The sequence below is a fragment of the Cebidichthys violaceus genome, unplaced genomic scaffold, assembly GCF_023349555.1.
Source record: "Cebidichthys violaceus isolate CVI_PGR_0920_01 unplaced genomic scaffold, fCebVio1.0.p SCAF_5, whole genome shotgun sequence".
Lineage (NCBI taxonomy): Eukaryota > Metazoa > Chordata > Actinopteri > Perciformes > Stichaeidae > Cebidichthys > Cebidichthys violaceus.
This window is the reverse complement of record NW_027176705.1, coordinates 6,619,202-6,635,362: the sequence shown is the minus strand read 5'-3', so window position 1 is coordinate 6,635,362 and position 16,161 is coordinate 6,619,202. Positions and strand designations below refer to the sequence as shown.

The 16,161-nt window shown below is 38.5% G+C and overlaps 1 protein-coding gene across 2 annotated transcripts in view; it reads left to right on the top strand.

Moving 5' to 3' along the window:
- Positions 1 to 2,486: 2,486 nt before the first annotated feature.
- tspan15 (tetraspanin 15) overlaps positions 2,487 to 16,161 on the top strand; it is a 28,475-nt gene continuing 14,800 nt past the window's right edge. Inside the window, exons 1-3 of one of the 2 annotated variants that reach the window (XM_068731101.1) lie at positions 2,487 to 2,629; positions 10,666 to 10,851; positions 13,051 to 13,125. In XM_068731101.1, the coding sequence (XP_068587202.1) occupies positions 2,579 to 2,629; positions 10,666 to 10,851; positions 13,051 to 13,125 (312 nt within the window). In that variant the 5' untranslated portion in view covers positions 2,487 to 2,578. Of the gene's footprint in view, positions 2,634 to 10,665; positions 10,852 to 13,050; positions 13,126 to 16,161 lie in introns of both variants that reach the window. The other variant, XM_068731100.1, reaches the window with a different exon arrangement.

The window sequence follows — 16,161 nt, the reverse complement described above, 5'->3', positions numbered from 1 at the left end:
TTGGTTCTTTCATGACTTTATTATGGGTTAACAGAAAAAGTGACAAAATCTGCTGGGTCAAAAATATACATACAGCAACATGAATTAGCAATTTTGGTGACTTAGAAAGTTGTGTCAATGAAATGAGCTTCATAGCATGGCCTCTTAACTTCTTGTGAGTGATTATGAGTGACTACAACTGGTGACTTCTCTGAGGCCATTTAAATAGGGCTCATTGGATACAAACGCCCACAAACGCTACAATGGGAAAGTCAAAGGAGCTCAGCATGGATCTGAAAAAGCGAATCATTGACTTGAACAAGTCAGGAAAGTCACTTGGAGCCATTTCAAAGCAGCTGCAGGTCCCAAGAGCAACAGTGCAAACAATTGTTTGTAAGTATAAAGTGCACGGCACTGTTTTGTCACTGCCACGATCAGGAAGAAAACGCAAGCTATCACCTGCTGCTGAGAGAAAATTGGTCAGGAGGGTGAAGAGTCAACCGAGAACCACCAAAAAGCAGATCTGCCAAGAATTAGAAGCTGCTGGAACACAGGTGTCAGTGTCCACAGTCAAGCGTGTTTTGCATCTCCATGGACTGAGAGGCTGCCGTGCAAGAAGGAAGCCCTTGCTCCAAAAGCGGCACCTTAAGGCTCGACTGAAGTTTGCTGCTGATCACGTGGACAAAGATAAGACCTTCTGGAGGAAAGTTCTGTGGTCAGACGAAACAAAAATCGAGCTGTTTGGCCACAATGCCCAGCAATATGTTTGGAGGAGAAAAGGTGAGGCCTTTAACCCAAGAACACCATGCCTACCGTCAAGCACGGTGGTGGTAGTATTATGCTGTGGGGCTGTTTTGCTGCCAATGGAACTGGTGCTTTACAGAGGGTAAATGGGATAATGAAGAAGGAGGATTACCTTCAAATTCTTCAAGATAACCTAAAATCATCAGCCCGAAGGTTGGGTCTTGGGCGCAGTTGGGTGTTCCAACAGGACAATGTCCCCAAACACACATCAAAAGTGGTAATGGCATGGCTAAATCAGGCTAGAATTAGGGTTTTAGAATGGCCTTCCCAAAGTCCTGACTTAAAATCCCATTGAGAACATGTGGACAATGCTGAAGAAACAAGTCCATGTCAGAAAGCCATCAAATTTAACTGAACTGCACCAATTCTGTCAAGAGGAGTGGTCAAAGATTCAACGAGAAGCTTGCCAGAAGCTTGTGGATGGCTACCAAAAGCGCCTAATTGAAGTGAAAATGGCCAAGGGACATGTAACCAAATATTAGCACTGCTGTATGTATATTTTTGACCCAGCAGATTTGATCACTTTTTTTGTTAACCCATAATAAAGTCATGAAAGAACCAAACTTCATGAATGTTTTTTGTGACAAAGAAGTATCTGTTCCAATCACTCTATCAGAGAAAAATCAGAGTTGTAGAAATAACTGGAAACTCAAGAGAGCCATGACATTATGTTCTTTACAAGTGTATGTAAACTTTTGACCACAACTGTATACTCCTGAGTGAATCCAAGCCTGATGCACTGCGGGACAAATAACAGTGGTGACTGTAACACTAATGAGGAAGGGATGAAACACACATCTACCCTGATCTAGCACAAATACATTTCCTCTCATCTTCTGTTAATTGTTGCACTTCAGCACATTTCAAAGACTACATCTGAAAATACTCAGGTTTGCTGTTCTTTGTCAAGATGAGATAAAAACCAGCCAAAACTAACCGGGTGAAAATAGTGATTTACTTGACTGAACAGCCACTCAGACAGCTCCCTCTTATCGACTCAACACACTTTATTGGCTGAATGGCTGCTGATAAGGGTCGACCAGAGCCAATTGTGCCTAAAGCACAGCAAACAGTATGGGCGAAGGTTAGCCACAGACAACCTGTCTGCATGCAGCCAGCTTTGAATGAATGTATCAGCGTCTCACATAGATTAATTGGCAACACAAGTCAGTTGGTATTTGTTTACATATACAAACAATCACCACTTTGTATATATGTGCAAGACAAAGGGTGGCGTATTATTTATAATTTTTTTGACAAATTCTTGAATCAATTGACAGATCAATTACAGGGTAGAGAATTACCGCTGGCATTGTGGAGATTACCGCCTGTAGAGGGGGGAAGGGAAGTCAGTGTTACATAGTGTTGTTGCACTGTTTTATGCTATCCTCCTTGCCAAACCACTTTCAAAAGGTGTTTTTTAGCCGAATCTCAGCGAGACTTTTATTTTTCTAAATAAAGGAAAAGGGGAGGAAGTACAATGAGCCCATAATTCCTGTATACGCCCCTGAGGCATTCAGATCAATTTTGTGTTTCGGCGATGTAAAAACAATTGTATTTCATCAAACTCATCGATCATTCGAAATATCAGTGGCCATTTAAATGCTTTACCGGCGAAATACTCTCACTCGATATCGTTTTCAGTTTACTTCAGCCCATAAACCTGCCACCCCTCCATCACTCTGCCAGGTGTGGTGACGATGACAACGCGGAAGTGAGTTGTCAACATCACAGGAGTCAACTGTCCTCAGTCAGTCACGATGTCCGACAACGAAGATGTCCGATACTGTCAGCGATGCTCATACATTTTGCTCAAATTTATCCTGTTCGCTTATGCCATCATCTGGTGGGTGAGTAACGTCATTATGATAATTTGTTAAAGAGAAGCGCGCGCTGTTTGCACAAATATCCCGGTTTGCCGGCGCAAACCCACAGGGTGTGTGTGTGTGTTCGTTTCAACTGGAGCCGTGTGTGCCGTCCACCTCCATGGAAAGGAATCATAAATGGTGTTATTGCTAGAAAATGATCGACGCTCAACATTTAATCCACTTTTCAAATCGCAGCGTTCAGTTGTGATCCAGAGTTTGAACGCGACAGGTGTTGTACCTGTGGAGAAGTGTTCTTCTGCAGTCTATCTGCTCCCAGGTGGCCACACCCTCCTGTGTGCACCTTTACCCTGCTCTTACCTGCCTGATCCGCACTCGGTAAACACAACGAGGGAGCAGATAAAGAGGAACAGTAGGCTATAATCAGGCTTTTCTTTCCGGGAGATTCCACAAGCTGCTTGTGCACATTTTGTCGTGCCCGGCTGTGGTCAGACATGAGTCATGTGAGAGCCACCAGATGACAGACAGGCAACAATGTTTTCAGTAAATTTAGGAAAGTGACATAACGGCATTACATTTCTCTAAATGACAGAGTTGGTCTAGTAATTATAGGCCTATTTTTCAGTTTACCAAGTAACATAATCTGCATGTTAGCATGACATTGGGGATATTCAGGCATATTCTCTGAAGTTTCGAGATATTTCATCTGCTTCCTTTTTTTTTTTTTAAAGAGACAGAACATCAACACATCAGACTTGAATAGTGTAAAAGGTAGTCAACATATCAAAACATTAAATGTAATACAATTACTATGAGTAAAGGTGCATTGTGTACGATTTGTCGACATCTAATGTTAAACTTCAGTGGCTGATACAAAAACGTGAAAAAACAAAAGGCTCCCGCTAGAGCCAGTGTTGTGTTTATCTGATCTGGGCTTAGAAACATGGCAGAGACATAGACATGAACAGCTCAATCTAAGGTAACAAAAACACCATGTTCTTACTTTCATGTGGTTATTCACTTATTAGTATATTCATTTATTAATTAATGTATTATTTCATTTCTGTCAATAGATCCCCCTAAATGCTTGACACTGATCCTAAATCTAAGTGCAGTTGCACTCACATAGTAAAGGGTTTGTATGAATTAAGATCAAATTGATGTGTTTTGATCGACCAGATGGTCAGTTTATTGGGGAAAAAGGAGAGAAAAAAATAAAGGGGACAGTGTATCAAGTGAAATGGCTCCTTGTTTCTGGTCATATACTACTTAAATAATTTTATAGAACTGCACTGTAATCTCTGAATGTATCATAAATAATGTAACCAAACTGAACCTTCGTTCTCCAGTCAATTTAAACACAGATTGGTTGTTTACATTGTAACATTATCAGGGATGGGGGAACAGAAAGCATGAATACCGATGTCCTGATCGCATATTTTACTGAACATTAGCGGATAACGATCATCAGTAAAACTTTATTTCACACTATGATGGTTAAGGTAATTAATCCACTGTACACGTGTGCCAAACTGTGAGGGGGTCCGTACGGATCACGGATCAACAACAATCCACCACAGTTGCACCACTAATTGCAACCTGCACAATAAGGTTACCACAGACTGTGAAGGAATCTGCTGATTGCGTAGCTCAAGCTGGCTAACTGTTTATTGATTGTTGATCGAGGGATTATGATGACTGGGTTCTTGCTGCCTCTGCATGACTGGCTGATTGACGGGGACAGCAGATGTCCAGGGGCCATTGACCATCAAAGGCCCCAAAACCACAAGTAGTGCAAGCATGCATAAAATCAAAAGTCTCAGTCTCAGGGAAGTTAGGAAGGGGAAGTTATGGAAGAAATTCAAAAATATACACAGGTTGTATTGTATTACTATATTAATTTAAACTGAAAAAAGATACTCTAATGGCTTCTATTATGTCAGTTTTGTTTTTTAAAGAAATAAAGATTTCTGTGCGCCAAACCCTGCAGCTGCTCCCTGTCATAGAAAACATGACAGATTGTGTATTTGTGCAGACAGATGGCTGATTGACACAACACTTACCATAGAAAGAAAATCAGTTATTAGTTTCCTCCGTGGGACATTTCTGAAACGTTTATTCATGGGGAGAGAGGAGTGAGAGTGGGATGGTGAGGCAGATGGAGTCAGTAATGGGTTTATTATGGAGAATGAATGCTGCCTTGATAGGAGAGGTGAATCAGATTAACGGGTTATATTTACATTGCTCATACAGCTTGTTGATTCAGTCATGATGTTAAAGAGACATTCTCACCAGACGCTGTCTCTGAGGAATGTGGCTTATCTCAGCGTGATACAGTCGAGAATAAAGAGCAGTCTGGGTCATGTTGTCGCATCCTCCAGGAAACGTTGACAGTAGCAAGTGTTCACACACTCAGCATTAAAGTGGGTGCTGTTTTATTTAAATCAACATCAATCGTATTGTGCCATAATGTTTGATGAAACAGGTGTGTGATAGTAATTGAAACGTATTTTTTAATTGACTGCATGTTGTTCCCACATTTCTTGTGATTAGTGATGGAAACAACAAATGCTAATACAGCAGGCAGCTTTATTGGCAGCAGTGGCCAAGTTCTGTGGTGGTGATTTATTGGGAAGTTTGTGTTGCCCTTACACGATTCAGTGACATGTTTTCAACCTCAGACCTTTTCTTTCTCATTAATCAACTGATCTTTTAAACTACCTAAAAAGGAAGCTGTAGTAGTATAGTTAGGTCTTACTGTCATGCTTTGAGACTTTTATTTATTCCTCCTTTTTTATTATTAAATGACAAACAGCATATGTTGTAGGAACAATACAGGAGTTATTTCCTGTTCACTGTGTGAAATCTAAGTCGTAAAAGGACAATGACTTCATCTTATCCAGCTTTATACTGTATCATCAAAGGTGGTGCAGTTGACAAGACTAAAACCAAAACTAAAGCAAAGCATGAAAAGGTTATATGAATATTCCAAAGGTCATGTTTTAGAGTCATTCAGAGATTTTATGCCAATGTGTGTAGTGACATAATGCAAACAGTGCATTTGGTAGGCAGAGTAGAGTTGGCATGTAATGTATTACATGTTGTGATCAGTCACTACGATTACCAGCTGTAGTTTGTCATGAATTGCTTACATCTGTCAGTTGAATTGTGAAACCAACTGTGATCTTAGCTCTGAACAAGACAGCCTCCTCTCTTATTTTCTGTCTAAACACACACCAGTGTCATGTGTCCTGATGTTTGTCCCATGTCTGCAGCTTGTAGCCTGGTTGGTTTCAGAGCTTCATCTGAAGTCTCAGCACCGACTGTGTGACAGCAGTTAGTCAAGCTCACGAATAGCACTGTGGAATTGTTGTAGCAAAGTGTAGTCAGTTATCTGATACAACTTAACCTTGGACTGATGCCCTGATATTGTCACTAAGTCATCTGCAGAAATTTGGAGTTGCTTTGTTTATGGCCCTAAGTGCCCCCCCCCCCTCCTCTTGGCTGAATTGAAGTGAGTTCAGGGCTGGCATGCAACCAGCCAGCAGCAAGATCTCATAACAGACAGCAACCAGGGACTTGTAAGGATAAGACATTATGGTGGATTATAAATAGTGCTTGGACCTTTTAAAACTGAAAGGCTGAAGATAAAGTGTGGGGAACAAACGTGTCAAAGAATGAGGCTTTTTGCAGGAGCAACATGCCACCGCTTTACTGTATGTGTGTTTTCATGGAAGTAGTCTTTGCTTCGGGGAAAACTTGAGATCAAAAAGGTCGACTTCGCCTTTTAAACTGCCGCTGTAGATTGGAGTAATAATAACCAACACTGCTATGTAACAGGAGGACGGTACAGAGGACACAGAAAATAGTGGCAGCACAGCAATTAGAGGCAGAGTCAGTTCTGCAGGTTTTCAGGTTATTTAATTAAACAATCTCCAAGAAACACAAAACAACAGAAAACGTAGCTCAGTCCAGAGCTCTGTCATGAAACTAGGAAATGTATACCTCTTTCAGCCGCATGCGCTCCCCTGATCAGCTTTCTTGCTTCACCTTTATTCATCTCCCTGATGAGGAGATCAGCTCCAGGTGTGTTTCTTCCCTCACCTGATCCCAATGCTCCCCTGAAGGAGTGGGTGGAGCCCTCTGGCTGGAATCTAGATTCCTCTAACTACCCCGGACCTCAGCCCCTTACAGCTACAAGTGAGACGACAACTAGACTGTGTTTTACTGTAGTTCTTATTACTTGTACTTTTTTTGAATGCTAATTGGTAAATGTTAGCATGCCAACACGCTGAACTAAGATGGTAAACATTACACCTGCTGAACATCAACATGTCAGCCGTGTTTTTGTGATGTTAACGTTTAGCTTGAATCTGGTTAGTCTTGTTAAAAACCTAATTTTGTCTGCGCTCATTTTCTCCTCCAGTGGTGTAGATAATCAAATGTCTGCAAAACTGTCAGCTTGTTGAAAAAGTATCTGACCAATCATGTCTGTGTTGCCCCTTTGGCCCTATTTGATCTCAGCAATTATACTTTTGTGCATAAACTATTATCATAAGTCATAATTTGTTAGATACCAGTTTGCATTTAAAGAAAGTGTGTGTGTGTGTGTGTGTGTGTGTGTGTGTGTGTGTGTTCAGCAGCTTACAGGTGAATGTCTAGATGTGTGATTGTACATGAAAGGTGGATATTTCAAACTTAAGAGTCTCTCGACCCTCCCTGGATGCATAAAGGATACAGAGATCATTAAAGTTACAGTGCTATAAATGGGTCATTGGTGTTTGGCCAGTTACTTTGGCTGTCTGATCACATTACAGTCCTACATTTGCTTATGTGCCATTTGGCTATAATTGAATCTGTGTAATGTAATTGGGCTTTTTAATTTTAGATTTGCCCGGAGCTCATTGTAGGAAAACACTTGGTCATTTTACTTTGTTGTCATGTGTTTAATTTCTACTTAAATTTCTAGTATACATTAAAAGCTAGAAGCAAAAGCTAGAAGCAAACGTCCTTCTTCACCAGGTTTTTTCTTTTTTAAGGTTAACATGCAAGATAATATTAAGGCTGTAATTGGGGTGAACTGACCCTTTTTTAAGCTTTTCTTCACTCTCATGATGTCCCTGGTAGGCAGTGACAGTTGCTGTGGCATAATTATCTGATTCCAGATGCTGATAAAATGCAGATTACTGATGCAGCTTTGATGTATGTTAATGTCACACTGAAGATGTGGCAAGGAAGGCACAAAACACTGGACTGGATAGTTTGCCATTTATATTTGACTGGAGAATCAAGCCTCTGTCTCAATCTGTCTTGTTAGTGTTAACAAGGTCTGTGTGAAACAATTATTACACTTGCCGATGGTGGTCCTTAAATGAAAGGGTTTATTCTAATCTAATTAAACTAATCTTTTGAGGAAGGATCAAATTAACTATTTTAATTTCTATGTAAATGAGCGTTGATGTGATATACATCCTTCAGTTAGTTAAAAGCAGTACTGTATGTAGCTGCTTGGTTGTGGTTTAGAGGTTTTAGATGTTTTTATTTGCCGGCTCAAACTGAAATCTCACAGTGTAGCCCAGGCTCATTAATTGTTATCAAACCTTAATGTTAATGACCTGTTTTCACAGGTTTGAGAATACAGCCTGCAATTAGCACCCATTAGCAGCTATACAGTACTTGTTGAGATTGCTTTTATTTCAGCAGCACAAAAACAAATTAGGCAGTTGATTGGTGTCGGCTACCATGCTATTTGAACACCAGGAAAGCCAATCCACCATCATTATAGGGATGGTTTTACTCTATACTTTAATGGTAAAAGAGCTCAGTTTTCAAAACATTCAGCTAAGCTGTGTTATAATTGTATTAATCCCTTGGGTTTGTTGACCTTGTCACAGAACCTCCATAAATTCTTTCTTTTTTTGTTGAAAAATAATTGTGATACCATTTGAGCACAGAAGAAAAGAGAACTTCCTGCCTGTTGTGATGTTGCTCAAGTGATTATTGAAGACTGATATGGTGATTGGATGATAGTGATGTACTGGGACTGAAATTCAGCCTGGGACTTTGATGATGGAGAGGCCCTTTATGAAAACATTTTTTGGGATGTTTTTGGTCATTTTAACACTATTACAGTTTTTGTGATATAAAGAAAACCTGATGTTGCTGATGAATATCGTGACACTTTGGGATACCTTCTTGTTAAGTTTCTGAACCATAGATGCTGGGGAAAAATCCAGCCTCTTGCAACTCTGATCCAGATAATTCTGTTTGAAAAAAGGGATTGATACAATGAAAGCCTAAAATTGAAGGATTGAAAGAGAAAGAAACACAGACAGTGTTACAGAGCAGTGTGTGTTTATGTGTGACAGTCTAGACACTTATCTTCTTCACAGTAATGATAGTTCAAAATTCTAAAGTCAGACTTGAATTGATTATCAAAGGTTTGATCTTGGAGACAAAATTGCATTGAGTGTGTGTGTGTACACTGGGAATGTACTCAGGCGAATGCTTATGGAGGACACTTTTTGAAAGTTAGATTTTGCCCACTGAAGATTAAACAACACTAAGTGTCTGCTGCCATACTAGCGACTCTGTGAGGCTGCACTTAGGCTCAGCAGTGCTTAAAGTCAGCATTCTAGTATGCTCACAATGACAATGTTACATGCTGACGCTAAGCAGGGAATCTACAAACAAAATAAAGCATGTGAACTTCAGTGTTCATTTTATAAAATTATAAATAGTGAAATTAACAAAAAAACTATTCAATAATTGCATGCTTGTAAAGAAACAAGGTACATTTATGTGTTCCACTATGCAGCACTTTTTGGTCATAATATATTTAGCTCATAATGAGTACAGTAATGAGGTATTTCAGTCAAGAAGTAGATGTTCATTGTCCATAAAATTCTAAGGCTGTCCTCAACCAAAGAAATTCTTAGCCAGCTAACACTCATTCGATTGTGTAAACCACTCAATTAGTTGATTTAATCAACAGATCTGTAAAACTTAGTGTCTCCACAAAGAATCATGCAATAGCACCACTTAGAACCCTTTTGTTTAACCAGAGATGTGTTCATTAGTTTCCTGGAAATAAGTCATAAAGAACGTCTGATAAACTAAAGAAATCTTAGTCGGCTAAGACCAAAGGAATGATGAGTGGACTGAAAGGGGGCAGCCCTATACAATTCAAGTGGTTATTCAGCTGAATAGATAATCTACTCAACATAACTTGAGTTTAGTCAATCTTTACTCTTTAAATTTAATTTTAAAATGCTGAAACCAAATAGCTGATGTAATTAAAAAAGGGATTTGAAAATGATTCAGATTCACTAAAACAGCTATCAAACCCCAGTTTACACTGTCTGATCACATTTGTACATCTGATATAAAGTATGTCGAAAGCTGTTGATCCCATGACTTTCTGTGGTGGAGACACAAATTCAATGCAACCACATGACTATGCAAGGTCAGCAAGTTACGTAGTATTAAATAGCGATAAAGACTACTTATAGTGGGCGGGAATAGAGGTGGATGTGTCCAACAAACCCACGAAACCGGTTTTGAACACGTGTCCAAAAGGGTTGTTGGGTTTTTGTTGCCGACACCTAACATTCATTACATTACATTACATTACATTACAGTCATTTAGCAGACGCTTTTATCCAAAGCGACTTACAATTCAGTATCTAACATTATCTAACATTCATGACGGTTTTCCTAAACTTAACAGTTTTTTTGCCAACATCTAACTTTCGTTTTATAATGTATTATTGTCTTGAAAAATAAGTTTTGCAGAGCGACAGTTCGTGTCCCTGTACACAAAATTTCATTTTTTGTGACTATTTCAAGAACTGCCATGAGAGGGTTTTTTTTTTATACATAATAGTCATTTTCCCAGCTGAGTGATGGCTGTGAAAGTAGCATCTAATCAAAGAAATCATGAAGAGTGTTTTCTTCTTTTAGTCGTATTGAAACCCGTTGAAATGAGATGAATCAGACACCTGCTCTTTCAAGCTTATGACTAACCCATCCTTACTGCTTTTTGTTTTGTTTCCAGTTGATAGGGGGCTTTATCCTGGCCATTGGCATCTATGCTGAGGTGGAGAGACAACGCTACAAGACATTGGAGGGAGTGTTTTTGGCCCCGTCTATAATCCTGATCCTCCTGGGAATCATCATGTTTATTGTTTCACTCATTGGAGTCTTGGGTTCACTGAGGGATAATCTAACCCTACTGAAAGTGGTGAGTGGTGTACTGAGAGCCAAGTAATTTATCTTTGTCTTTTAAATAAAGTTGCTGCCAGGATGCTTTTATTCTTTGTTTTTTTATAACACTTTAAGAACAATGCATGCGTTTATTGTGTATATTTCATATTTTCAAAGCAGCATTAGTTATAAGACAGTGTTAATATTTACCTCTATTTTTATCACCAGTAAATCCCTTTTTAAAACACGTGAACGTAGAGCTATAGCTCTAGATTCCTATAGACCGTTTCAATAGAATTGTGTACCTAGGTAACAGCTTGGGTGCATGTTTACTGCCTGTCAGCTTAATTTATTCACATAGGCTGTGTTCAAAGTCCCATACTAACAAACTATTCATACTAAGAATGATGTGAAACTGAGTATGTAGTGCGTTCACACTGCATAGTATTTTGTGTATGTTGTGTACATTAGCAACAATTTCTGAGTATGTAACGTGAGCTTACTGCACATACTCAACTGCCCCATAATGCATTGCATCTGAGTACCTCGAGACCGGAGCTTTTGAGCCAAACTAAAAGCTGTTAATATGTCACTTTTATTGAGTTTTAATATGTTTTCAGCTGAGAGATGTGGCCATGTAGGTGCAGCCAACTGGTAAATAGGTTGATGTTCTCTTGGACCCAAGTCTCATGTTCATGCATTTTCCTGAAATGTTAGTGAAGTTGTGTGTAACTGGGTTCTACAGTGAGTTCTGCTATGTTCCTGTCATGCATGTATTACTAGCAGATGTGTTCGACCATATGTGGGGTTAGGTGCACTATAAGTGATATTCCTCCTTGTTTGAGTGTAAAGTGATACTCGGTGATGCTTGTTGTTGATGTTAACAAAGCATGATTGAACTACACACTATACTAATCCCAGTCGCAGCAGGCACATAAGATGTTTAGCAGCAACCATGATGATGTAGGGTACAGTGACTCTTCTACTCGTTTACATGCAAATATAAAGCATTTTCATGCAGATATACGTTTGTTAGACAATCATGACGAGAAGCAATTACCTGATTTCACTCCTAAAAATAGTCTACTAAAGGAGGTTAACATAAAATTTGTTTGTTTTTTTGACATTCCTTTTGTGTGATTTTATGGGAGTCATTTGTAGAAGTAGTGAACATAAAAAAGAAAGCTAGATCCAAATTTGTCAATTTGTCTTATGGTGTGTTATGGTTTTATCTTCATCTCATTTACATGGAGATCATGTTACAACGGAAGATACATGAGGTATTAAAGTGCCTTATATTATTTTAGTCGGATGAAAACCTTACCATGTGACCATGATTCATGATTACGTAGCCAAATGGGTAAGATTGTGACATTCCTCTACTGAGATGTGCATTACATTCATTATCAGTTTTCTTGTCATTAATGTATATCTTAATGTGGCTCCTTGAGGAAAGGCTTGAGTCGAAGTCTGTCTTTCCTCCTCTTTTTTTATGCCTCCACGCCTACGACAGCTGTGGCCGGAGGCATTATTTTTTCATGTTGTCCGTCCGTCCATCCGGTCTACTCTAGTGAAATTGATATCTCAAATACGCCTTAAGCAAATATCTTCAAATTTGGGACATCCACTTGCACTCCAAGGTTGAACTGATTAGAATTTTGTGGTCAAAGGTCCCTGTGACCTCACAAAATGTGTTTTTGGTCATAACTCAATAACATCACATGCTAATTACAACTTCACACAAATGTCTAATAAGATAAAATTATGAAGTGAAGACTTTTTGGACAGACATGGATGTAGACAGCAACATGGCTGAGGCACACAACCACAAGGCATTAATTCAAGTTTAATGCTGTCAATCATCTTATATACGTACATGACTATTAAACATAATTAATAATATTTATTTATCTCTCCAGTTTTTACAGGTATAGAATGTTTTTTTTTGCCACCAACAACCGTTCCATGTTCAACAGCAGTTTACTTCGGGCATGTCTTTGCACACACATGTTTGGGTGCAAAGACATGCAGACAGACAGTGCTAGAAATGCAGGACTAAACAAATACATTTGTTTGTGGCAGTAGTGAAAAGCCTGATTTCATGTATCTAAGTTTGGTGATAACTTTAATAACTGATCAAAAACTCAACCAAAAAACAAATATGAAAATAAATATTGAAATTTGAAGTGTGTAAGTGTGTAATGACTCTTCCTTTCTGTCGTCCGCTTGGTTACAGTTCATGTACACCCTGGCTGTGTGTCTGATCTTGGAGCTGCTCGGCGGAATCATGGCGCTGGTGTTCCGCAATCAGGTGAGTTGTCCATGGTGTTGATCAATAACCTGAATTTTAGAAACACATAGTGGGGGAACAGGTTAACAACCATTGCTTTATGCAGCAATAAACTGATATTGAAATACTGTTCATCATGAGGAAATAAATTCAAACCAAGACAAAATTAATTGATTTATATCGTTTAATATAGCTTTTGGTTGCTCTCCGTATGATTGACATGCACCAAACACTGCATGCGTCTTTTAAAGCACAAGGTAATATTAATGAATGAGCCATGATGAAGTAAAAGTAAATTTATGTCATTATGATTCTTATTCATTAAAACCAAATGCAAAAACCATGCAAGTTAGTGAGTTGACATCCTATAATATCTGTTATTAAAAGGATTTCTCGTCGGGAAATGCACAGGGAAAGTATAATCAGAATTGATCTGTTCAAAGAGTAGATAGGATTATGATTTTAATGATATCCGTATGCTGATGAAACATACTGCTTTCCTGACTTGTCTTTGTGTTTCTATATGTGAGGAAGTGCTAATGTGATAATGTGGCCATGATTACAGAGCCAAATGATAATGACATTCCTCTACTGAGATGTTCATTACATTTAATATCAGTCTTCTTGCCAATGATGAATATCTTAATGAGGCTCTGTGGGGAAACATTTTAGTCTTTTTTTGTTCTTTTTTTGCTTTCAATCATCTCATTTAAATTACTTTACATCAAACATAATAATGGCCTGTCTTGGCATAACTTTTTTCAATAATATTGTGTGGTGCATTTTAATGTCAGTTTGTCATAAGAAAATCCAAATTATCCACATAATGAATGTACATTTCAGTTTGTTAATGGTGGTTTTATTTAAAATATATTACAAACTGAGCTTCTAATATGTCACTTCTTTGTTTTACTGTTGTCTCATTTACATTGAGATTAAAAAACATATGGCAGTGCATTTGAATAAGATTTCAGTCTATTTCCCCTACAAGTAGATTTTATGAAAGATGGCTTTTTGTTTTCAGTGTCTCATTTTCATGAACACGTGTTTAAAATGATAATGACATATGAGCTTATAGCATGTTATTTAATAATGGTCCAGTGTCTTGTGTCTCAAAGGGAAACGCCTCACTAGACTTAATCCAAGTCTATAAATCTTCTTATTGTAATGTGATTTAAATATGGCTGCTTTGCCCCTATACATTCACTGTGAAGACCTGATATTTTCAGGGGAAGAAGGAAAATAAATGAAATGAAAGGCTCAGTCCCTTGGACTCTAGCCCTATTTTTAGGCCTCTGCTCGAAAATTGCATACCCATACTAAAAAGAGTGTATTTCTCTAACTACAACGTTTATTTGAATAGTTTTGGTGTTATAATAAAGGTAACACTTTTGAGATTTGTTCAGATGTGTAAATATCAGTGTATATCTTACTGGTTAAGAGTAAATGAAGATGGAACACAGCACAAATTGAAAAGGTTCAGGTTCGCCTGAAAAAAAAAAGCACTTTTATTGTTATTATTTCTTTGAAATGATGCAGCTGAGAGTCTAAACACTCTCCCAAATCATAGCACAACATTTTAACAGTCTCTCTGCATGACTTTGACTTTGACAAAGTGAAGCAGAACAAAGTTAGAGAGGTTTTAGTACAGAGAGATCAGGCGAGGTCAAGCACAATTGTCATTTTGGAACCAGCTGTTCCAGCTGTTCGATTGTAATTTTATATACTATATAATTGTATATTTCACTTGTTTTATCACTAATAGTGGTCAATCTATCCAAATACAGCAGTTTGGCATCATTTTGAGAGCCTGGATCCTATCTGAGACTGTGTCTGTCTGTCATCCATGGGATTTTCTCATCTGAATTCCAGTTTCTATGTCTCATATCTCAGCCTATGATTGGTCGATTTCAGTAAATGAACCCTCCATCGACACGTCAGAGTCCATACAATTGAAGGGATGAGTTTGATTGACAGAATCATTAGCCAGTCAGAATTAAAAACATGGCGCCCCTCCTGAAGCATAAAAAACGATTCGCCGAAAGTCAAAACCCTTTCCCCAGGTCCCCTAGTTAGACAGACCCTTGTTTCTACCCAGGAACATTTCAGAGACGCACAGGATATACGTAGAACATATGTTTGAAGGAATTAAGCGGGGATTTACCGGACAACATTGATCAAGTAAGGAGCTTTTATGATTTTGGTTGATAAAACGGTTTTTGCTTCTGGTGCTTGTTTGCTCACAGCCTTGTAATGGTTTCATGGAGATAAATTCTTAAAATATCGCTGGAATCTGTGTCGAATTATCTTGCTTTTTGCTATCTCGGTTGTCCGTGTTAGCCTTTAGCTTTGTGTTTGTATCTCGGAGAGGAGTACGCAGCTCACCGAGTCATGGCGAAAAATACATGATATTGTGGTAAATCTGCTAGTTTATTATATTGTGTAGAATTGTGTTTGGAGTTTGTAAAAATGGCTTAGATGATAGTATTGCCCAGACTTTTTTTTTAATCTAGTATATAACATGTATACATGCATTATATTCACTCTGGATAAGTGTATTTTTTTTCAACGGTATATGCTACTCGTCTGAGCTCGAGAGACCCCGAATTCGGGGGCGTCGTGTAGAACAGGTTTTAATCTCTGAGTCTCTCGTGAGCGGAGAAGTCTCAAGTCTTTATTACAGGTTGTTAAAAGAGTGAAATGACGGAGCATCGGCGGGCCTGAATGCAGTAAATACCCCAACCCCTCTTATGAAGTATAAATAAGACTAATGTATCCCAAACAAAGAGTGAAGTGAAATTAGTGGAATAAATGATTAGTTCCCTGAAAGAAAAGCTCTTCATAAACATACTTAGTGGAGTTTCAAATATTTATTGTAGTGTCCGGATAGACTAATGCATAAACCTAACGTGACCCTGCTGCACCAGATTGTGACTGACAGATGTGAGCTGTCAAACTGTCACATTTTAATATTCCAGTTCAGTGGATTAGTCACCTTGACTAATGAGAGCATTTCCTCTGCTGCCTGTCTGACACATTGATTGTAGATCAGATGTG